This window comes from Carassius auratus, chromosome 32 (genome assembly GCF_003368295.1).
Source record: "Carassius auratus strain Wakin chromosome 32, ASM336829v1, whole genome shotgun sequence".
Lineage (NCBI taxonomy): Eukaryota > Metazoa > Chordata > Actinopteri > Cypriniformes > Cyprinidae > Carassius > Carassius auratus.
Genome location: NC_039274.1, coordinates 27,812,822 through 27,834,076, shown reverse-complemented (window position 1 = coordinate 27,834,076; position 21,255 = coordinate 27,812,822). Strand labels below are relative to the sequence as shown.

At 36.1% G+C, this 21,255-nt stretch overlaps 1 protein-coding gene across 1 annotated transcript in view; it reads left to right on the top strand.

Moving 5' to 3' along the window:
- The first annotated feature begins 35 nt into the window (after window positions 1–35).
- Window positions 36–21,255, top strand: part of LOC113051995 (elongator complex protein 4) — a 61,171-nt gene continuing 39,951 nt past the window's right edge. The window contains exons 1-6 of the mRNA XM_026216220.1: window positions 36–243; window positions 955–990; window positions 7,873–7,994; window positions 10,285–10,416; window positions 12,452–12,585; window positions 17,975–18,059. Of these exons, the coding sequence (XP_026072005.1) occupies window positions 75–243; window positions 955–990; window positions 7,873–7,994; window positions 10,285–10,416; window positions 12,452–12,585; window positions 17,975–18,059 (678 nt within the window). The 5' untranslated portion in view covers window positions 36–74. The remainder of the gene's footprint in view (window positions 244–954; window positions 991–7,872; window positions 7,995–10,284; window positions 10,417–12,451; window positions 12,586–17,974; window positions 18,060–21,255) is intronic.

The window sequence follows — 21,255 nt, the reverse complement described above, 5'->3', positions numbered from 1 at the left end:
ATTGGCTAAGAGAACAACAGTTCAGTCTCTGATTGGCTGTGGAGCCATCGCTCCGCTGTCAACAACAGAAAATCATGGCGGCTCCCGTTAGAGGCATGGCTGGGTCAACCAGCATAGGCAACACAACTAGTTTTCAGAAAAAAACCCGCAGCAAACTAGTTTCTATCCCTGGAACCAGACCGTCTGTACAGAACGGACAGCTCTTAGTGTCTTCTGGCGTCAGCTCTCTTGACTACGTGATCGGTTAGTACAATTCACTCGGCTGAAGCGTACTGTTAAGTGAATGTGCACTATAATGATATTTTAACACGGCACTCTGTCGTCATCATATTTCTTAATAAATCTAGAACAAATCTGCATCAATAGACTTTTGTCTGCACTCCTGTCACACTCATAATATATGCAATTAAAATGTTTTAACCTCACGAAGGAATCCCATCAAACAAATATCAGGGTCGTTTTCTGTTCATCAAGGGAGTTATCTTCGCTTTCCAACAAAATGTATAATATTAAATTAAGTATTTTTTGTATTTTAGGTCCTGTAAGTCAATGATTCAATAACGATTACTTTATGATGCTTGTACGTCATCATTAATCTAGTGATTTTTCTCTGTATTTGCAACACAACATTTAAAAAAATACATTATATACTATGTACATCATATAAGATGTATTACTATATTTCTGCGTATTTCTCTTTTTGCATACCCACAGTATAGATTTATTCTGTTTTAAAAGTTAGCCTTTGTAATTATAGCCATTTTAATAATAACGCAGAATCATATCTTGTAAAATATGAGTCAGAAGAAATGTTTTCTTTCAAAGTATGCATATTTGACCTTTTCTGATTAAGTTATAGAGATACCTTTGTCTTTTGAATTGTATGATTTTGGTTGACCGTCAGATAAACAAGGTTATGTGCTCTGTCATTAAGACATATACACTTTTCCATAGGTGGTGGCCTGGCAGTTGGAACGCTGCTGCTTGTAGGTAAGAAATGAAGCAATTTCTTTCATGTCAGTACATTGTGAAGAAATGGTTGTTTATGGCTTTTATTTTTGAACTAAGCCACTGGTTTGCATGCCATAATATGTAGAGAAAATATGGATTAAGTGTTATAGGTATTGTATATTTGTGTCAGATTAGATTCAACTTTATTGTGCAAAGTATAAAACCAAAGCCAATGAAAAAATACAGAAGCATTTAACCAGAACTGCAAATAGCAATAGTGTATGCATTATTTAATTTCTTTGCATTTAAGATGCAGATAATAATGTAGTTGCTTTTGATTCTACAAAATCTCAAATTCAATAGGCTGATAGCTCACGAGATGAAACAACCCCATTTCAAGAAAATGCCATAAAATTAAGAATATGTTGTGTTCATTCCCTTTAACATTTAATTGTACAAAGAAAAAAAAATTATTCACTGGCCAACTTAATTTTATTAAGCACATTCACTCTGTGTTTACGAAACAACGCTGTTGAAGCTAGAGTTGCAAAGGGGCAGAAAATATACAGAATTACGAAACTTTCCTTAAACTTTCCATGGAAACTTTGTCTGGGGAATTTAGGAAATATTCCAAGTTTGAAACTTACCTCAAAGATATGGGAATTTATGGGAATTTACAGGCATTTCTTTGGAATTTATAAAACTATCATATACAAACATTAATATAAACATTTTGTTTGATCATAGGCTCACATTCATGCAAACTAATACAATGTTTTAAAATGAAATTTCAGGAGGGAATCTGTGACGCTTTTTTTTTCAGGATTTATTGGTGAATGAAAACTTGTGAACAGTGTTTATTCAAAATAGAAAGCTTTTTTAACAGTACAAGTCTTTACTATAACTTTAATTTAACACATCCTTGTTGAATAAAAAAGAAAAGATACTGACCCCAAGCTTTTGAATGGTAGTGTATTGTTAAAAAAGGATTTATATTTTAAATAAAAGCTGTTCTTTTTTATTTCCTCTTTATTCAAATATGCTTTGAGCAAATAATCCTTAAAAAAAGAATCACAGGTAATAAAAAAATACAAATTAAAAAAATAAACAGCTCCACTGTTTCCAAATTCAGCTTTGCATCACAGAAAAACATTATATTTTAAAGTATATTAAAACAGAAAACCATTACTTTAAATTGTAATACCAGTAATACTGCACAGTTTTACTGTTTTGTTCTGTATTTCTGATCAAATAAATAAATCTTTGATGTGAAAAAGATACACAGTTTTTAAAACATTAAAATTTTGACCACTTCAGTAATTCTGTATAACAGAAAACTGGCTAGCAGAAAGGGCATCACAGCTTGAGCTAGTTTATACCTCATGAATTGTCAATGAAATGCTAACTCGCTTGGATGTAATATCTTGATTTTACTGGTTAGCTAGGTACTGTATAAACACTTTTTGGTTTTTACTTGTTAAAGTCGGCGTGGAACGGATGTTGCGATTGTGTGTGACGTCTGAATAAGCATCTGAAATAATATGGTGGTACTTTATTTCGGCCCTCAAGAATTGATTGGCTCATTGGAAGTTGGGGCGTTGCTAACAAAATGGAGGCTGATCTGAATGCCAGTTTGCTTTAAGTTGTAAGGGGATTTCTCTCCACTGGATTCACCTCCAACAACCTAGCATGAAGAAATGTTTTATTTATTGAGGAAGATAACAAGGACGATCATCGGCACAAAACATACCTAACAGTGTGCGGGATATTCCATATATAATATTACACCCAAGCACAAGGACGTTTTAAACATTTTTTTATAAAAGGCCCATTCATGTAATTTACATGAATACTTGCCAAGATTAATATTTAGATTTTTGTGCGTGTGTGTGTGTGTGCAGGATTTAAGAAGTCCATGTTATGCAGGAAAGTACAGTGCATGTACAGTAGGTTGTGTGGCATCAATAACCCTGCAGTTAGCAGTGTGCTGTGTGCATGTGATTGAGCAGTGTGTAGGGTAGAAATTAAAATTTAATTGCATTAAATCATATTTAACCAAGATTATGCTGCAAGATTTTTTCTCAACTATATTTAAGTCCCCAGTTACTGCAGTTTTGCTAATTTCCAGTTTATTACCATTATTTCCCATATTTTCCCACAGCATCACTGCATAGAGTTAATGTAGAGCTTTCTCCTAGTAACAGTGATTCAAGTTGTATTTACTAATGCAGTGGCAGACTTGGCAGAGGTTTTCCAAAGTACTCCTGAGCCCATGTGGTTATATTTAACACAGCAGCATGAAGGTTTCTAATGCAATGCCATCTGAGGGCTCATGCACATTCAACTGAGGTTTCCTGCCTTTCTGTTTTCACAATATTATGTATAATTGTTGGAGAAAGACCTAAATTCTTTATTTGAGAAAGGTTTTTGATTTGCTTGACAATTCTCTCATGAAATTTGGCACAGAGATGAGCCATGGTCCAGCTTTGCTTGCAAGGATAGGATGCTCTGTGTAAACCCAAACATGATCCCCTCACCTATTACCAATTCACCTGCTTACTGTTTTAAAACAGCTTAATATGGATATTCCATAACCTCTTCAGTTTTATTTGGCTCTGTCCCATCTTTTTTGGAGTGTGTTGCAGCCATCAAAATCTAAATTTGTTTATATGTACAAAATACATTAAAGTTGGTCAGTAACAACTTTGGAAATCTTTTCTTTGTACTTTTGTCAAATAAATAAAAGTTAAAGAGAATTAACAAATCACAGATTCTTAATTTTGTTGCATTTTACAAAATGTCCAAACGTTTCTGTAATTGGAGTTGTAGACTAATTATAGAATTTAGGGCTGGGCAATATGGCCAAAAAATTAAATCTCCGATTTTATTTTTTTTAATTCGATTTCCGATTTTTTTTTCCGATTTTCCCCCCTACTTAAGGAAAGGAAAAAATGCAAACAGCAGACAACTTAAAGCAAATTTTGCTTTTATTTAATCAAAAGTAGGGCTGCTCTGATCACGATCGGCCGATCGTTAATGCGCATCTCGTCAGTAAAGCCGGTTTTCTAATCAGTTGTAAATTCCCTCAGGTGCGTGATTTCACATCGAGCAGCTGTTGCTACATACTACATGTTATTAAATAAGCGCTAATAATGAAGTGGATTTGCGCATCTTCTCAGTTATGGCTCCATGTAGTAACAGCTGCTCGATGTGAAATCACGCACCTGAGGGAATTTACCGCCGATTAGAAAACCGGCTTTACTGACGAGATGCGCATTAACGATCGGCCGATCGTGATCGAAGCAGCCCTAATCAAAAGCAAGACAAATGTAACCCCCATTTTCATATTCGGCTGTTGCTGCTGCTTTTGACTGCGATGGGCTTTATGCAGCGGGGTCTCTTGCTCCACGTCTGTCGCAGCAAACCCATACCAGTTACAAACAACAGATGATTTTATTCCTTTCTTGGGAACAAACTTCCAACTCTCACCGGTAGCCATGTTGTCGCTTGCTGTTTCGTGTGTACTATGATGTTGTCGTTGTCGCTTGCCATACTGCCATGTGAAATTAACGCTACGGAAGCTCCGGGGAGCCAAAAATGCGCCATTACACAAAAACTCGACTTATTTTTTAAATCGCCTGTAACAAAAATTTTTGAATTAATTCATTCAATCGATTTTTCGCCCAGGCCTAATAGAATTATATATATTTTTAATTTTTCTGTTTTCTTCTTATCTTTTTTTCTTTCTTTATATTTTGGACATTTGGTTAAGAAAGTTGACACTTTACATTCTAACATATGACTGTAATATCAATATATATATATTTTCTTTATATATATATATATATATATATATGTGTCATTTTGACGTGGTTCATTGTTGTTGAAACATATATTCATGAGGATCTTATATCTTTATGGCCTAATTTCTATTCTTTGCATTCTTTTTTCATGTTGAAGTCATTCTTTCACTTCATTGGAAGTTGATTGGTCATGGTCCTTTATAATGTATTGAGTCCTGTCTGGGTCACTCATGTCCTCCAACACGTGACCCTCATGAAAGATACCACAGCTTTATACTTTCTAAAATGGAAAGAAATTGTCTGCTTAATTTCTATGCTGTAGCTTTATCTAGTATACAACAAATTACATCTATCTTTTTTTCAGATATTATAAGTGAAGTGCATAATTTGAGTTACAAGTAGCACCAAAGGAAATTAGTAAAAAAAAAAAAAAAAATATATATATATATATATATAAGGATACAGAAATATTTTGCAGTGCCAAAGTGTTAGCATTTTGGTTAAATACGTTTCATTTTCTGCATATCAAACTGCTATAGAACAAAGTAAACACTTCACAGTTAAGATTAGGGTCAAATTTGTTAGCTATTTATGTGGAGTTGAAAATTGAGCTGTTATTATTTGATGCACCAGTGATCAAAATAACTGATGGAAGTGTTCTCAGAGGTTGCACATTTAATTCCGATTTGTTTTACCGGTGCCATTGTGAATCAGTGGGACTCTGACGGTAAGCATATGGAACCAGGAGGGCAGAAGTGTTGACCCAAATTTCTCCTGCAGCTTTGAGTGTCTGACTCACACTCCCTGCACACACACACTCCTACTGTTTTACACACATGCTAAATTACGGCTTGCATTACTCTTTCTCCAGAAGAGACACCCTCTCTTCTCTGCATCAGAAAAGATAGGAAGTCTCTAAAAGTCCCACCTCTTGGGTGACTGATATGTGCCAGAGTTGTGTTTTCTCTACAGCAGAGATATGCACCCCCGACACATATCGTCCCGCCCCCGACACAACCCCGCTAGGCTAATAGCACCCGCAGGTTTCATTTGTAAGGCACCATAGAAACGCCACCACAATAGACTCCAACTTGAGTGGGCCCATCTGGGTGTCTTTGTCAGGTCCACTAAAAGCCACAAAGGCCTGCTGACCTAGAAACCCATCAATAAGGGAGAGGGGAGTTCTTCCAATGACAAATTGAAGAGCTGAGGAATTGTTTTTTTCTTTCATTGGTGATGGGATATGAGAGGCATCCAGGTTTGTAGCCAGAATTGGGACGGGAGACAGGAAATCCCTCATTCTCTCCTGCTGTTGGAGGAATCCTTCAGAGGTCACACAGTGGCTTTAGACCTGTATGGGTTTAACTGTCAGTTTGTGTGTGTTTTTGTGCTGGAGAGGGGAAAAAAGCAAACTGTTAGTGTTTCTGAGCTGGCCTCTCAACTCAATTACAAGAAGTCAGATTTTTTGGTAATTATATCAGCACTAAACCAATTGGTTCAGTTCCTTTAAAAATTTTTTTGAATATTGATAATAAAATAAAATAAAAGACAAAATATACAAAATATTAATGAAAACTGCAGGGTCAGTACAATTTATTTTTAAGTAAATTAGTAGTTTTATTCAACAAAGATGCATTATATTGATCAAAATTAACAGTAAATTATTTTAAGACTTACATTTGTCAAAAAGTATTAAGCTGTTTTCAATATTGACAATGATAAAAAATATTTCTTGAGCAGCATATTGAAATTAGTTTTGTTTGTGTAATGTCTCCAGTTACTCAACATAACCATGGTTCCCTGAGAATAGGAAACGAGACATGAGGGGATATAACGTTAGGTGATGTTAGGCGACAATTTTCTTCAGAATCTTTCAACTGAGCGGGAGTTGTTGAGGCTCTGAGGAACTTTTCCACACAGCAGAAAAGTGCGGTTCCCTCCTCTCAGGGAACCGCACTTACATTGAGTATCTGGAGATGTTCACTTATCAATTTGCTCTCTCAACATTGCAATTGGGGAACGTATAAAATCCTGAATTGTGTTTTCCCTGCCCTTAGGTCATGTACCAAATCTTGTTATAACACCTTAACACTTGCATCATAACCTGGGCTCTGAATGGCGTTGAGAGCACTTCAGGTGTATAGCCACCCACTCACTTCTGACACGCTAAAGCGAGCAAGAGCGCTGTCTTAAATGAGAGCTCTTTCAAGTTGCTCGAGTTGATCTGGTTTCGAAAGGTGGGCCAGACAGGTGCCTCGTCGAAGGGGCTCTAGCCTCCCTTATCGTGTGCAGCACTTTCTGTGAAAAAATCAGCTGGTTCACTCCACACTGACTTACCATACATGCAGATGATCCCACATCTCCAACTTGGCGTGTCAAATGGTGCAGCACTATTTTGACTGGAGGGAATGCATAGTGGTCCTACAGTGTGTCCCCTTCCAAGAGGATGATCTTTAGTGAGAAGAATAATGGCCAGTGGGCATTCTCCTCTGAAGTAAAGAGGTCACTTTCCATTTCCCCAAAGCGGCTCCATATCATCGTCACTGTTTGAGAATGTAGTCTCCATTCTCTTTGTATAATGCCCTCCCTGGACAGCATATCCACTCCACAATTCAAACTGCCTGGTAAATGCACTGCTCAATCAAGAGGAGGGTTTGATCCTCCTAAATGTGCCGAGCTTTGTAGGGCATGCAAGCGCACTCCTCACTGGCTAACAGTAACACTTGAATTGGTATGCAACACCTTTGAATGTAAATCGCTGGAAGCACATGAGATGAGATGCTATCTGAATATGAAAATAAGCATTTTTCTCTACTCTGTTACCGGCTGACCACCGCTCTGAGACAGGTGGCTGCTTGTATCGAGGAAACAAGTGCATGATTGGAATTTTTCTTTGTTAGGGTCTGGTTGCATCTCTAGCAACCAGAATAAATATTTGTTTTCTTATTTCATCATCTGAGGTTGGCCTTGTATTTGTTCTCTGTTTTGCCATATTTACAGTATCTGATGTGATAGTGACCATTCTTTTGTCACAAGGTGCCTCAAAAGGCTCACCATTCTATGTTTTGGTCTAGTTTGGGTTGATATATGTGACATTGATGGTGATTTCTCTTCACAGAGGAGGACCGCTATGACAGCTACTCCCGCATGCTGCTCAAGTACTTCCTGGCAGAGGGAGTTGTGTGTGGACATGAACTCTTCCTGGCATCCGCCCGAGATCACCCTGATGATATCATGCAGGTATGACCAAAATCGAATCAAGTGTTCACACTCTATCTGTTTGACACTTCGGTCAAGTTTTTGCTTCTGTGAACTCTTAAGTACATCAAATCCATTATTTGCCATATCATATTTTCTTTTTATAACTATGTGGCCCTCAAAACAATAAACCTGGGAAATCTGTGTGTCTTTATCAGTAAAATATTGTTTTTGCCATTGACCGGGAACAGTGTGACCGAGCATGACACAATGTCTGTATGTATTATTATGATTGCGCCATAGTCTGATTTCTGTATCTTCTTTTGGTCTAAGGTAACTTTGAAACTGTGTTGTGTCTTTTTGTTATTGGCTTACCATACTAGTCAAAGTAGTTTGTATAGTATGCAGTTTCAGTGCAAGTATGAATTTCTTAATGCATAGGGCATTGTTTGCACATTCCAAATATGCCCTATTGTGTTCATAAATCGACCTTGCATTTCAATTACCAGTAACCAAAAGTAGCCAGAAGTAATATGTGCTGTGTATGTATGTGTATGTATGTGTGTGTATGTGTGTGTATGTGTGTGTATCTGTGTGTATCTGTGTGTGTGTGTGTGTGTGTATGTGTGTATATATATATATATATATATATATATATATATATATATATATATATATATATATAATTTTTTTTTTTTTTTACTTATGACATTTAATTTATATGATTTTTTTCTCTCTCTCTCATTGTTTGCATCCTGTCTTGCTTCTTTATTTGAGCGGACATTTTATTTTATTATCTCATTGTATTTCATTTTGACATAATTTGCATCTTCTTGCTTGCTTCATTATTTGGTCAAACATATTATTTCTATTCTTTTTTACATTTGAATCTTTTCTTCATTATGCTTGTATTTTTTATTAATAGTTGTTGTTGTAATACTAGTATATTTAATTTAATTTATTTTTAAATGTATTTGTATTTCACTTTGACATAATTTGCATCTTCTTGTTTGCGTCATTATTTGATCAGACATTTTTTTTTTTTCATCATTCACAGAGTAAGACTGTAAGGCAGCAATGCACAATGCAACTGTTTAGAATGCATACTGTTTCTTGTACTGCATTAAAAAAGGTACAGTTCTAGGTAGTACTCAATGTCTAGTGTGCTTTAAGCAGTACACTAATATTTAATTACGAGCATAGCCAGTGTTTTCTCTCTCATCTCCATCCCCATCTAAGCTTTTATAGACTGATGCATGAATGTTTTTGTGTTTTGAGCATTAACGAGTCTCACCTTAATGACAGTGGACAGGAGTTCCTCTCTCGCCAGCCCCTGATTGGCCCCCAGTCAACACAAGCTTAATGAGCGCCTGTTGTTGCCCTTCAGACAGTTTGTGAAACAGTCTCTGTTTTTTGTTATTGCATGGTCTATATGAATATTCCCCTAAGGGACACAGTTCCCACCTTCATTTTGGCATTAATGTCCGCATCAACCCTGTTGTTTAAACAATAGCATTTAAAGTGCTAGCCTAGCACCATTTTGATGTGTTTATTCATATTTTTGGCATTGTTAAATGGTTCACTTGACATTTAATTTCCCTTTTCACAGTGAACTTTGGCCAAGAAACTGGCTTTAGTCTACCTAAATACAGTATAAAAATACACACAAAAGAAAAACACACTTGTAAAATATCTTTTATAAAACGGAGAGTTCCGGTTCTTGATTCTGATTGGTTGAGCCGCGTTAGAAGCTGTTGTAAATTACACTACAAACAAACACCTTTGTTTAATTCTGTGTGCTGCTCAGCAACCACTTTGTTGGAACTATATTGTTTGGTGGAAGAATACTGTTTTATAACTGATTTATTTCATTACACTTTATTTGCTCTTTTTTTTTTTATTCCGTGAAACCTTAACTACGTGTATGGAATAACCATTTTATAAAAGCTTTGCATTGCGCCTTAACACCCCTTAGCTGTTATAAATTCACTGTAAACCACGGCTTATTGCTTTAGTAAGCATAGTTCTAAATATGTGATAAAAACTGTTGCAATTTAAATTCTTATCTAAATATTTTAGTTAGATCAGGTAGAAAGTCTTTTCATATTTAGATTTATCAAGTAGTATAAACAATTTACAAATCAATTTCTAAGGGTTCAAAAAAGTTATAATGTAATACAAAGACATCATTCTGTAACTTTTGCATTAATTTTAGTCTTTAAATTATATTTTAAAATGACTGTTCTTGTTGTTGTTATGATTATTATTAGCAATAGTAGTAGCATTCAAATGAGCTATTTAATGTTCTGTCTTTTCATATTTTTTAAAATAGGAACTCCCTTCTCCAATTGTGGATGACGTTGCCGGCATGAAAATCAGTGAGGGTCAATCTCAGCCAAGTGACCCTGAAAATCCAGACACAATGAAAATCGCCTGGCGCTACCAGAACCAACCCAAAGTTCAGGTAAAAGACCATCTGTAGGGAAATCGATCATTTTATTCAGTATAAGATTAAGAAATGAAGCCCAGATATTCACAAAAATGTATTTGATGGCATAAATGTATGTTTTAAATTGACAATTACAATATTAGAAAACTCAAACTGAATTATTTCAGATAGCTGCCAAGGCAGCATTTCTCAATTTCGTACCAAAAGTAAATAAACTAAAACTAATAGACAAACACTGATTTGGATTTGAAGTAATCTAGCGTCTTTTGCTTTGCATAGTTTTGTGTGCATGTCACACAACCTGTCCATACTGGCATCAGTCTTATTTGTCTAGCTTTAATGCCAAAATACTGTGATGTTTGATTGGACGTATCAACAGCAAAAGCTGTGGGAAGGATTTTGTCTACCCTTTTAAAAATTGACAAGCATCTTTATTTTACTATGGTACCCATGCAAGATTATATAGTGAATTAGTTGCATTTCTTATTTGCATTTAGCATTGTTTTATACCTGCTGTCCACAACTCTTATCTGAATACAAATGAAGTTGAGAACCACTTTATACAAACTAAGTAGGGGGCTTGGGATAAATAGTGTCCTATAATAAATATATTAGTTACTACCCAACCAGCGCTGTGAATGGGCTTTCGCTGCTTTCATTCACAGTTTAGGTGGATTACTCACGCTTAGCTGGTTATAGGTGGACTTAAAACCCAAGGAGACAGGAGGACATGGAGCTTCAATTCAACCTTAAGCCCTTTACAATGGAACAGAAGCCTTTGGCACCCCCAAATCCCTTCACAGCCCTCGCCGTGGCATCCGTGCGCCCCTCTTTCTTTCGTCTGGAGAAAAGACCCCTCCTGCCAGCTCATAATCCAGATTGCTATGGAGATTAAGATTTCACTCTTTCTGTCTGCATTTCGGACAACTTTCGTTCATTCTCTACCATTTTTTCCCCCTTCCTTGTCATTGGATATTTTCAGTCTCGTTTCCTTATTTCCTCCTCCTCCTTCCTCTTCCCCCCACCCCATTTCTGTCTCAGAGGCGATACTTACCCTCCTTAACCTTTATCATACCTCTGTCCCCTCACAAAGCACCAGTAAATCTAGTAAAGGATTTGCATCCTAAACATACAGTGCCCCTGACCCCCCACCTCATACTTGTTCTCAATGGAGACGCCAGATCAAAGATCAGTCGGTCAAAACCCATGCCGTAACGGTAAAGGGGTCGACCCGACCTGCCTACTAAACGAGGATGAGCGCCAAGCTGTCAATCTCCAGAAGAGGTGCTGGAACACATAAGAGTCGCTGATCCAAAACAGAAGAAGATTAGGGGCTCACCTCGCTGCTCATTAGAAACTCTGGAGCAAAAACCAGACCCCCTCACAACCGGAGGAAAACATCTGCCCACGTGCAAGTCACTTCAGAAAGTGATTATGTTCTCAGTGGCTTAACGAATCACCTGGGTTTCACCTGGGTGAGCATTCTTAAAAATCATTCTCCCCTCAAAGTTTTGTACGCTAGTGAGTAAGTTATACATTTATTTGCTAAAAAGTTTGCAGTAAATGTTCTTTCATATTTTGTTTTACATACTGTAACTACCACATATTGCTACGATTGAGATATGATAGACTATGGGTGTAAATAGGAGCTAAAACTGACTTCATATTGCTTACATCAGTAAAGGTATGGCTATTATTCTTTCAGTTCAGTTTTAAGAAAACATGCTTTGCTGTCCCTAATGTGTACATATTTACTCTTACAATGGATTTAATGACATTTCCTTACTTAATGACAAGATACATCATCAGATTTGTCATTTGTTTAAGATTATGTTTGATTATTGTGATTTGACTGAAGTATTTGTAGTGGTGTCAATTAAACATGTTCATGCATGAAGTAGATTGGAGAAGGGATTTATATTTTTACAAATTAAAATAGGGCAGTAATTGCTTTGGTGTAGTTATTCAAAATGCATTATTAAATTCTGTATTTAGTGAATTTTACATCCCTAGAGAATAATGTTTGTTATATTTTTCTTTTTATTTGTAGACCGCTTTGGCGTCATCAGTGAGGTTTGGCCATTATTATGACGTGTCCAAGACCATGGAGCCTGAGCTACGTCAAGCAGCCAAATGCCACAGTTTTTATCAGCTACAGGAAATGCCAGTAGCCACAGGATCAAGGTAACTACTATTGTCCACTTGAATATCTGTTAGGAGAATCGTCACATATCTCCAAGAAGAAAATGCGGTAACACTTTAGAATAAAGTTCCATTAGTTAACGTTAGTTAATTTATTAATTAACATGAACAAACAATGAATAATACATTTATTACTGTATTTATTCATCTTCGTTAATGTTATTTAATGAAAATACAGTTATTGTTAGTTCATGGTAATTCACAGTGCATTAACTAATGTTAACAAGCACAACTTTTGATTTAAATAATGCATTAGTAAATGTTGAAATTAACATGAACTAAGACTTATAAATGCTGTAGAAGGATTGTTCTTGCTTAGTTCATGTTAACGAAAGTAGTTAACTAACAGTAACTAATGGAACCTTATTCTAAAGTGTTACCGAAAATGCTTTCTCAGTGCAGTGCAGTTGCTATTTTTTAGGAACACATCTGCAATATAATTTTATGTCGGGTGTTGAGCCTTCTAAAGGTTTTTGTAAAAACGTTTCTGTACTTCAAGGTCCTTGCCAATGCTTTGAGAGATGGGCATGAGTCTTCAAAGGTGTTTGCAATGTGCCTGTTTTATGGTTGTGAGGGGTGCGCATGTAGAGGAGTCTGGAGCTTATAAGCAATATCGCGGTCATTAACCAAGATGAATTGCCTTCGATAATGAACGCGATATTACATAGCTTGTCAGTGATCTACGGCTCTGTCTATTAAATGCTGCTCCATTTAAAAGCAGGTGATGGTGATTTAGCAGTAATCACGGAATCAAATTTACTGACTAGATGTGCATGATCATGTCGTTAGATATATCGCCCAGCCCTAGTTGAATGTCGTAAGTATTTTGGCAGTTTGGAAACGAAAAGTTTCATTTTATTAGAAAACATGAATTTGAATGTGGCAAAATTGTGTTACGGTGGTTGTGCATATTGTGGCAGTTCAGAAATGAAATGTCAAGTTATTGGCAATAAACAGCTTGATGAGTGGGGCAAAAAAATTTGTTGGTTGGTGTATTTATCACAGCAGTTCAGTAATAAAATGTCTGGTGAGTGGTGCTAAAAGGTTAATGCTCTTTTGTCTTTGACAGTAACGTATCCTGTACAATAAACCCAACCAGAAATGTTAAGTTAAGTGTCAGTGGTAGAGCATTGCGTTAGCAGCACAAAAGGTTGTGGGTTCGATTCCCAGTCTGAATGCACTGTAAGTCACTTTGGATAAAATTGTATAAATGTATAAATAAATGTGCATGTAAGTCATTGAGCTCTTTTATTAAGTGTTGTGACTAGTGAGAGTTGTACCTGACTGCTCGGCATTGCAGTTCTGTAGGTGAGCTACCGAGCAAGTTTACTATAAAATAAAGTTTTTTTTGAAGGGGGTGTGAAATGCTTGTTTTCACTCAATATCCTGTTAATCTTGAGTACCTATAGAGTAGTACTGCATCCTTCATAACTCCAAAAAGTCTTTAGTTTTATTATATTCATAAGAGAAAGATAGTCTGTACCGATTTTTCCCGAAAAAACACGACCGGCTAGAGGCGTGACGTGTGGGCGGAGCTAAAGAATCACGAGCGCGAGTAGGCTTTTGCGTTGAGAGCATCTGGAAGCTGTGACATTACCTTGAGGGAAAAACCTTCATCCAAAACAAACCATGGCTTACAGTCAGATTCAGCCGTTTATTTATGATCCAGAATAAGATCCGAAGCTGAAATTAACGAGAGCAGCAGCAGCAATGACTCGCTCCGAGCGGGGCTCGAACCCGGGTCTCTGGCATGGGAGGGGACGCACTAACAAGGAGGCAGAGATATTTGAAGCAGTTTTACTCACCGCCTGCGGTTCCAACACACGATCGTGACCCTTTTTCGTTGGGATTGCATTATCCTTAAGAAATAAACTATACGCAAATCCGTCGTCAAACTGGGCCTTGTTTGTAAAACAAGCATCTTCGAAATGCAGGGAACAAACAAAAACACTTGCACAACTCCGTTGATGCTCTGTAAAAATAAAATCCATCCACTGGTCCCTTAATGCTGTTTTTTTTTGGTAATCTGTGCAGGGTTGTCTTGCCCTGGCAACCAAAAACACACTTCTTTTGTGACATTTCGCAACGCTCTCGCTCTGATCAGTGAATCGCTCTGATCAGTGAAATGTCTGTGCTCAGCCTCGCTGTACGGGAGCGCGCGCTCTTCCAGCAGATGTGCCCTTAGGACCCATATAAAGAATTTCCGCTCCATCTAACGTCACACAGAGCCATGCTCGAAAAAAAATTTCCGAAACTTGTGACAAACCGGAAGGAGTATTTTGGGAACAAAAAAAACGTACAACTTAATTTTTGAAACTTTGTCCATGTTTAGCATGGGAATCCAACTCTTTAACAGTGTAAAAAACTCAGTATGCATGAAATAGCATTTCAACCCCCCTTTGAGGTCAAAACACAGTATTGTGCAGGGAACTGCATGGAAATATGTTTTTTATTAATCAATAATCTACCCCTGTAATCATAATTTGTGTTGAGGAATAAAAGTTGTTGGTGTTTTATTGTCTCTAGTGTACATTTGAGCTGGAAACTGTAATGAATTATGTATATAAGTACTTTTTTTTTTCTTTTTTGGCCCAAGTAGTTTTTTTTTTTTCATTGAGCCTATTTTTGTGATGATAAAAAACAAATTGAGGAAGAATCAGATGTAGATAACCGCTTCCTATCCCTTTCAAAGAAATCCATTAATCAGCAAGCTTATTCGATAACCAAATGTCTTGAGATACAAAACAGCCCTCATTGTCTTTCTGCGTTTCACAGCTCATAGAATAAAAAGCCCCTTGCTGTTTCTAGACTGTTAAATCACTCCGTTTCACTACGTGGTGTAATTGGCACAAAATGCTCTCTAGGTGAAAGCGGAGTCCTGTTGTTTAAGACGGATGCTACCTCCACGCGCCCCTCTGGTCCCCCTTTCGCTCACATCATAATTAGCTCACCTATTGGCCATTATCCTCTATGGACTGCACCTTAAGCGATCACGCTCTGTTGGGCTGCTGCGGTCGCTGTCCCAGACACAATGGGGGCGTGTCCTCTTGATTGCCACCACCCCCACCTCCCCAGGTCTTAATCAAAAGAGGGAAACACGTGTTTTACCCCATATAGGAGCATATCAGTTAGGTAACATATTTTATTTAAGAGATTAATACTTTTGTTCAACAAGGATGCATTAAATTAATTAAAAGGGACAGTAAATATATATATATATATATATATATATATATATATATATATATATATATATATATATATATATATATATATATATATATAAGAAATAACATTTTAAAATTATATTAAAACTTTTATCTTAAATTTACTCTGTTTTCGACCAAATAAATGCAGCTCTGAAAGGCTGTGACACGCCCAGAGGTTGCTGTTCGTCATGCTTTAAATTCAGTTCTCAATCTTTGAGTAATTGATGGCTGTCGTAGCTACATGCAGAGTGGCACAGCGTGGTCATTACAACATATTGTGAGCCAGAAAGAGAGGGAAAGACTGTAGTGACAGAATGAAAGCCTTAACAAAACCCCTGAGGTGTGATATATATTTTTAAATGAGCAATGAGTCTGCTTAATCATTATCTGTATTTTAAGTTTCTTATACTCACCACAGTTGCATTTATTTGTCAAAAAGACAGAAATATTATTGCAAATTTAAATTATTCCTTTCATGCAAAGCGGAATTTTCAGCATCATTACTCCAGTCTTCAGTGTCACTTCTTAATTTGCTGCTCAAGAAACCTTTTTTATTAATAATAATGTTAAAAACAGTTGTGCTGCTGTGGTTTGTGGAAGCCTTGATTTTATTTTATTTTTTTAAAGAATTTAAAGTTAAAAAAAAACAGCATTTATTTAAAATAGTAAAGACTTTTAAAAGTAAAAAAAAACAAAAAAAACAAAACACTTACTGACCAGTAGTGTTTCTGTTGTTGAATAATGTTAAACTTAATTATTATTATTTTTTGTAGCATACACTTGAAATGTGTGCTTATGCCAACCTTTGGTAAAATAAATTTACTATGATTTATTTTTTTATTTTTTTTCTCCACCCAATGCAGTTTTGGGGACACTGTAAAATATTCTCTGATTTTAAGGGGAAGAAAAATAGATTACTTAAGTAAAGAAAAAATGTGCAATGCAGAGCAGGTCAAGTGCTTTGAACCGCCTTGTTATGAGTTGCACATCTTACCCCTGATTTAACATAGAAGCGCTGTGTCACTGGGATCAGAAGTACTGTCCCGTTAACTCCCCTTAGGGGGAGCGCCCGGAGCTGACAGAGGTTGCAAAGTGTTTAATTAATTTCATTTCATGTAATTAGTAATTTCGTTGCGTCTGCATGCGTGGAGAGGTTGCGCCAGGGTTACTGTCGATGTCAACAGGTTTTTGAGATATCAAAGCAAATCTCACTTTATGACGGCAGCATATGCCACAACAATTAGTGGTTTTAGTTCAAGTGTACACAGATATCATCAGCTTTTGACCTGTTATGAAGCCATAGTCATATGTAACATGTAAGAACTTTCCTGAAACCGAATCTTTGCATAAGAAAAACAAATAAATAAATAAAAATTGTTTAAGGGTATAATTTGTTTGCACATTTGTGTTTCGACCGTTCTAATTAAACTTTGAAACTTTTCTTATTATGAGTCATTACAAATTATTATAATTAGCTGCACAATTTCACACTTATTTTAGATTAAGCGCATAATAAAAAAAAGAGAAATGTTAAATGTGATTATTTTAAACTTTACCCTTTAAAAAATTAATACGATTAATATTACGATTAATATATATATATATATATATATATATATATATATATATATATATATATATATATATATATATATATATTAGAAATAGAAGTCTCTTATGCTTACCAAAGCTGAATTTATTTGATCAAGCATACAGTTAAACAGTAATATTGTGAAATATTGCAATTTAAAACAAGCATTTTCTATTGTAATATTATTTAAAATGTAATTTATTCCTGTGATGCAAAGCTGATTTTCAGTATCATTCCTCCAGTCTTCAAAGCCACATGATCCTTCAGAAATCACTCTAATATGAAGATTTGTTGTCCAAGAAACATTTTTTATTATTATCAGTGATGAAAATGATTGCGTTACTTAATATTTTTGTGGAAACAAATATATTCTTTCTCAAGATTCTTTGTTGAACTGAAAGTTCAAAATAATAGAATTTATTTAAAATAGAAAACTTTTGTAACACTGTAAATTCCTTCAAAAAATCTGTTTTACATCTACAATCTCAAATTGCATTCTTTTTATATTTGCATATTTGTTTATCCAGCTTTCAATATAAGTGTATTTTGTTCTTCTCTCATGTTCTTTCAGTCCGTTACCATCACCCTACCATGCTCTCCTAAAGTCCATCCAGACGGTCATCAGGAAAGAAGGGTTTGACGGGTCCACACCACAGGTTGGTTATCATTTGTTTGTCATTTGTCTCTTTAAATGATAATGAGCTACTGCTCAACCCACCCCTCTCTTCCGTTTTTTTTTTTGTGTATTCAGTGGCACATTAAAATGAAGACTCTTATGTTCACTTTTACATCCAACTACAAAAGACCTGCATTGCTTACAAGACATTGTTGTCGCTACAGCTGCTCAAGTGCGGAGAAAATTGCAGACAGTGTACAACTGGCTGAGGGCGGAGATATGCTAATACGGGACAGTCCATCAGTGGTTGTGGGCGGGGCCTGTGCAGTATGGCTGCTTGAAAATTGAGACGGTTTAGATTTTTTGGGAATTAAAAAAAGGGAGTGAATGAATTTTATCATTGTAGGATGGGTTGTGTCCACACATTGCTTAGATACATTTATCTGCAAACACCATGTAAAAGTTAATTTTGCATCCGATGTCCACTTTAAAGGAATAGTACTTGGAAAATGAAAATCTGCCATGTACTCACTTTCACGTCTTTCAAACTCCATGAACTCCATTTCTTTTTTTTTTTAGAACAAAAAAGGAGTTAATCAGAATGTGTCATTTCAATATAATTAAAGTGGATGGTGACAGTCAAGCAAGGTTTTGAGTGAACGGTGACTTCAATTTCAGTCATATGGCTTCAGAAGACATTAAATGTATGAGTCAAAATAACTACTTACCATGCTTATGTTTATTTTTGTCCTTTTTTAGAGCTTGACAATCAATGGTCCCCATCCATGTTCACTGTATGAATAAAGAGCAGTTGTTTCAAACATTTTTACAAACATCTTTTACATTCCACAGAAAGAAATAAGTCATACCGGTTAGGAAGAACATGAGGGTGAATAAATGACACAATTACAATTGTTAGGTGAACTATCCCTTTAAATTGACCAAAAAGTCTATAATGAAATGCACAGTTAACAGACACCCGTTTCGCCGCAGGCGATGTTTTTACAAGAGCTTTAATTTGTTGTTTCATTGATTGGTCTCGGTTGGCTAATTGTTGCCTGATTTTGTCTGTGCTTTCACTTCCTTTGTAGTGTGGCTTGTGTAGCTTGTGATATTTAGGAAATGGAAAAGAGCTTAATTGTTTTTCTTTTCCTTTCCACCTTTAGTCCTCTTTTTCTCGTCTCATCCTCAGTTGTCAGTTTCTCCATGTTGTACTCGAATCGCTCTCAGGAGGGAGATGGGTTCCCTTGGGTTTCTCTTCCTTAAAGCTGAGTCCTATTAGTTTTGTGGTAAACAGGCCAAGACAGACACTGGGCAATATGCCCTCTGTCTGTTCATATTCATTAGCTCCTACTGAGAAGCAGGGGAGCTCGGCCCCTCTGGGGGCCCCTCTCAGAAACGGCCCCATGATGGCCTCTGTCTTGACTTCCACATCAGCACTGCATCTGCTGAGCCACCCTTGGGACCGGGCCACTTGAGGATACACTCGCTATTTTAATCAGTTTCCAACTTTATTTGGCTCTAATGTGGCTTCTGTCATGTGCTGAACTCCAGATATTGGTTGTTTTTGTGGTAAATTCTACTAGTATAGGAAATGTTAATACAACTAAACAATAAATAAAATAGTACTAAACAAAATTGTTAAATGTAGTTTTAGTTCAGTTAAAGACAAGAAAACTGTCAGTGTACAGTTTTGTTAGATTGTAAATCTTTTTTTTTTCTCTTTCACTTTCAATCTTACTGCAAAATAATTTGCCTCCAATATGTATATGAATTTGTTTCTTCTTTTTAAAATATTTGGAGAAATTTTTAAGCACTACATCGTTTTCTCACCAATGGAATGGGTGCCGCTGATAAAGCGGCTAATAAAAACATAACTATGTTAAGAGTCCACACCAACGGATAAATGCTTTCAGGAATAATGAAGATTAAGGTTTTGTTTGTCACCAACATTCAGTATTACATCAAAGTCCTACGTCTATGGTAGGATTTATAAACTATACGTTTTATAGTTACTTGCTTAAAACTACACTAAAATAAGTACTCTCATTTGAATATTCTAATCTTAGCAAAGAACTTTCAGTGGCATGAAACATATAGTTTGACAACATATGAAATTGAATTAACCTTTAGAACAATTTTGAATAAAAATGTTGAAAAACAAAACTTTATTTCAAATTCAACTGTTTCCAATGTAGTTAAACTGTTTTAAACTGTAGTTTAAAGTTTGACCGAATCAAGTTCCCAATCAATTCTTATTCCGTTTGTGTGGCTCTTTCTAGTTGATTGTTGCGCTTTCGTGTTTTTCTTTTAATCCGTGGCACTGATGGGAACCTCAGGCTCCTCACCCTGGATGTCCTCGGTCCACTGTCATTCAACCGACAGATTAAGTGCTTACATCATCAAACAGTGCCGTTCTGTTGGCAGAGGTGGCGGAATGTGATGAGGTTGAGAGAACATGGGCACAAAGGCAAGAATGCTCAGAATGAGGGCAAAGAGGGAACAGTGAGACTGACTAAAACGTTTGTCAGAATGGTGACTCAATTCTAGCCATGACTGCAATGACCTATAAAGTTTGAATAAAATGCCGTAACATATAGGTTGGATAAAATCAGTACCTACAATACCTACAGTATTGTACATTTTATGAGTTTTTAAATTTTCATTATTTTAGATTTTTTTTTTTTTTTTTTATGTTCATGTTACCATCAGGAATGGTTATATTCATATCATCTTTCTCATGCACGCATAGCGGGAAAAGACTGTGAGCAATAAAAAAACGTAGTGTGGCCGAAGGGAAGGTGGAAGCCGGTGAGTCAGGAACACGCTCTTTGTGAAAATGTCAAGCTCAGCTCCCAAGAAACACTTTGGAAACAGTCAAACAATGAGGTTTACTTAATTTAAGATGCTTGTGATTGCTGGACAGTGAAGAGGGTGTTAACCTTACTGTTTATTGTCAGTGGACTGATGTGAGGAGGACGACCAGGCGGTAGACAATTCAACATGACCGCTATTTTTAGCTGGTTTAAGATATCTAGCTTCCTTTTCTCTATTTGAAAGATATGAGCAGATAAATTGATTATTTACAAAATAAAGATTTAATTAAATAAAAATAAAAGAACTTCATTTTGCTTCAATAAAAAGAAGCAAAAAGAAGAAGAAAGTGGCGAATGATTGCATTAGGCGACCTTTTCTGTCCCCTAAGACTATTTTAAAATGTTTTAAAACATTATAAG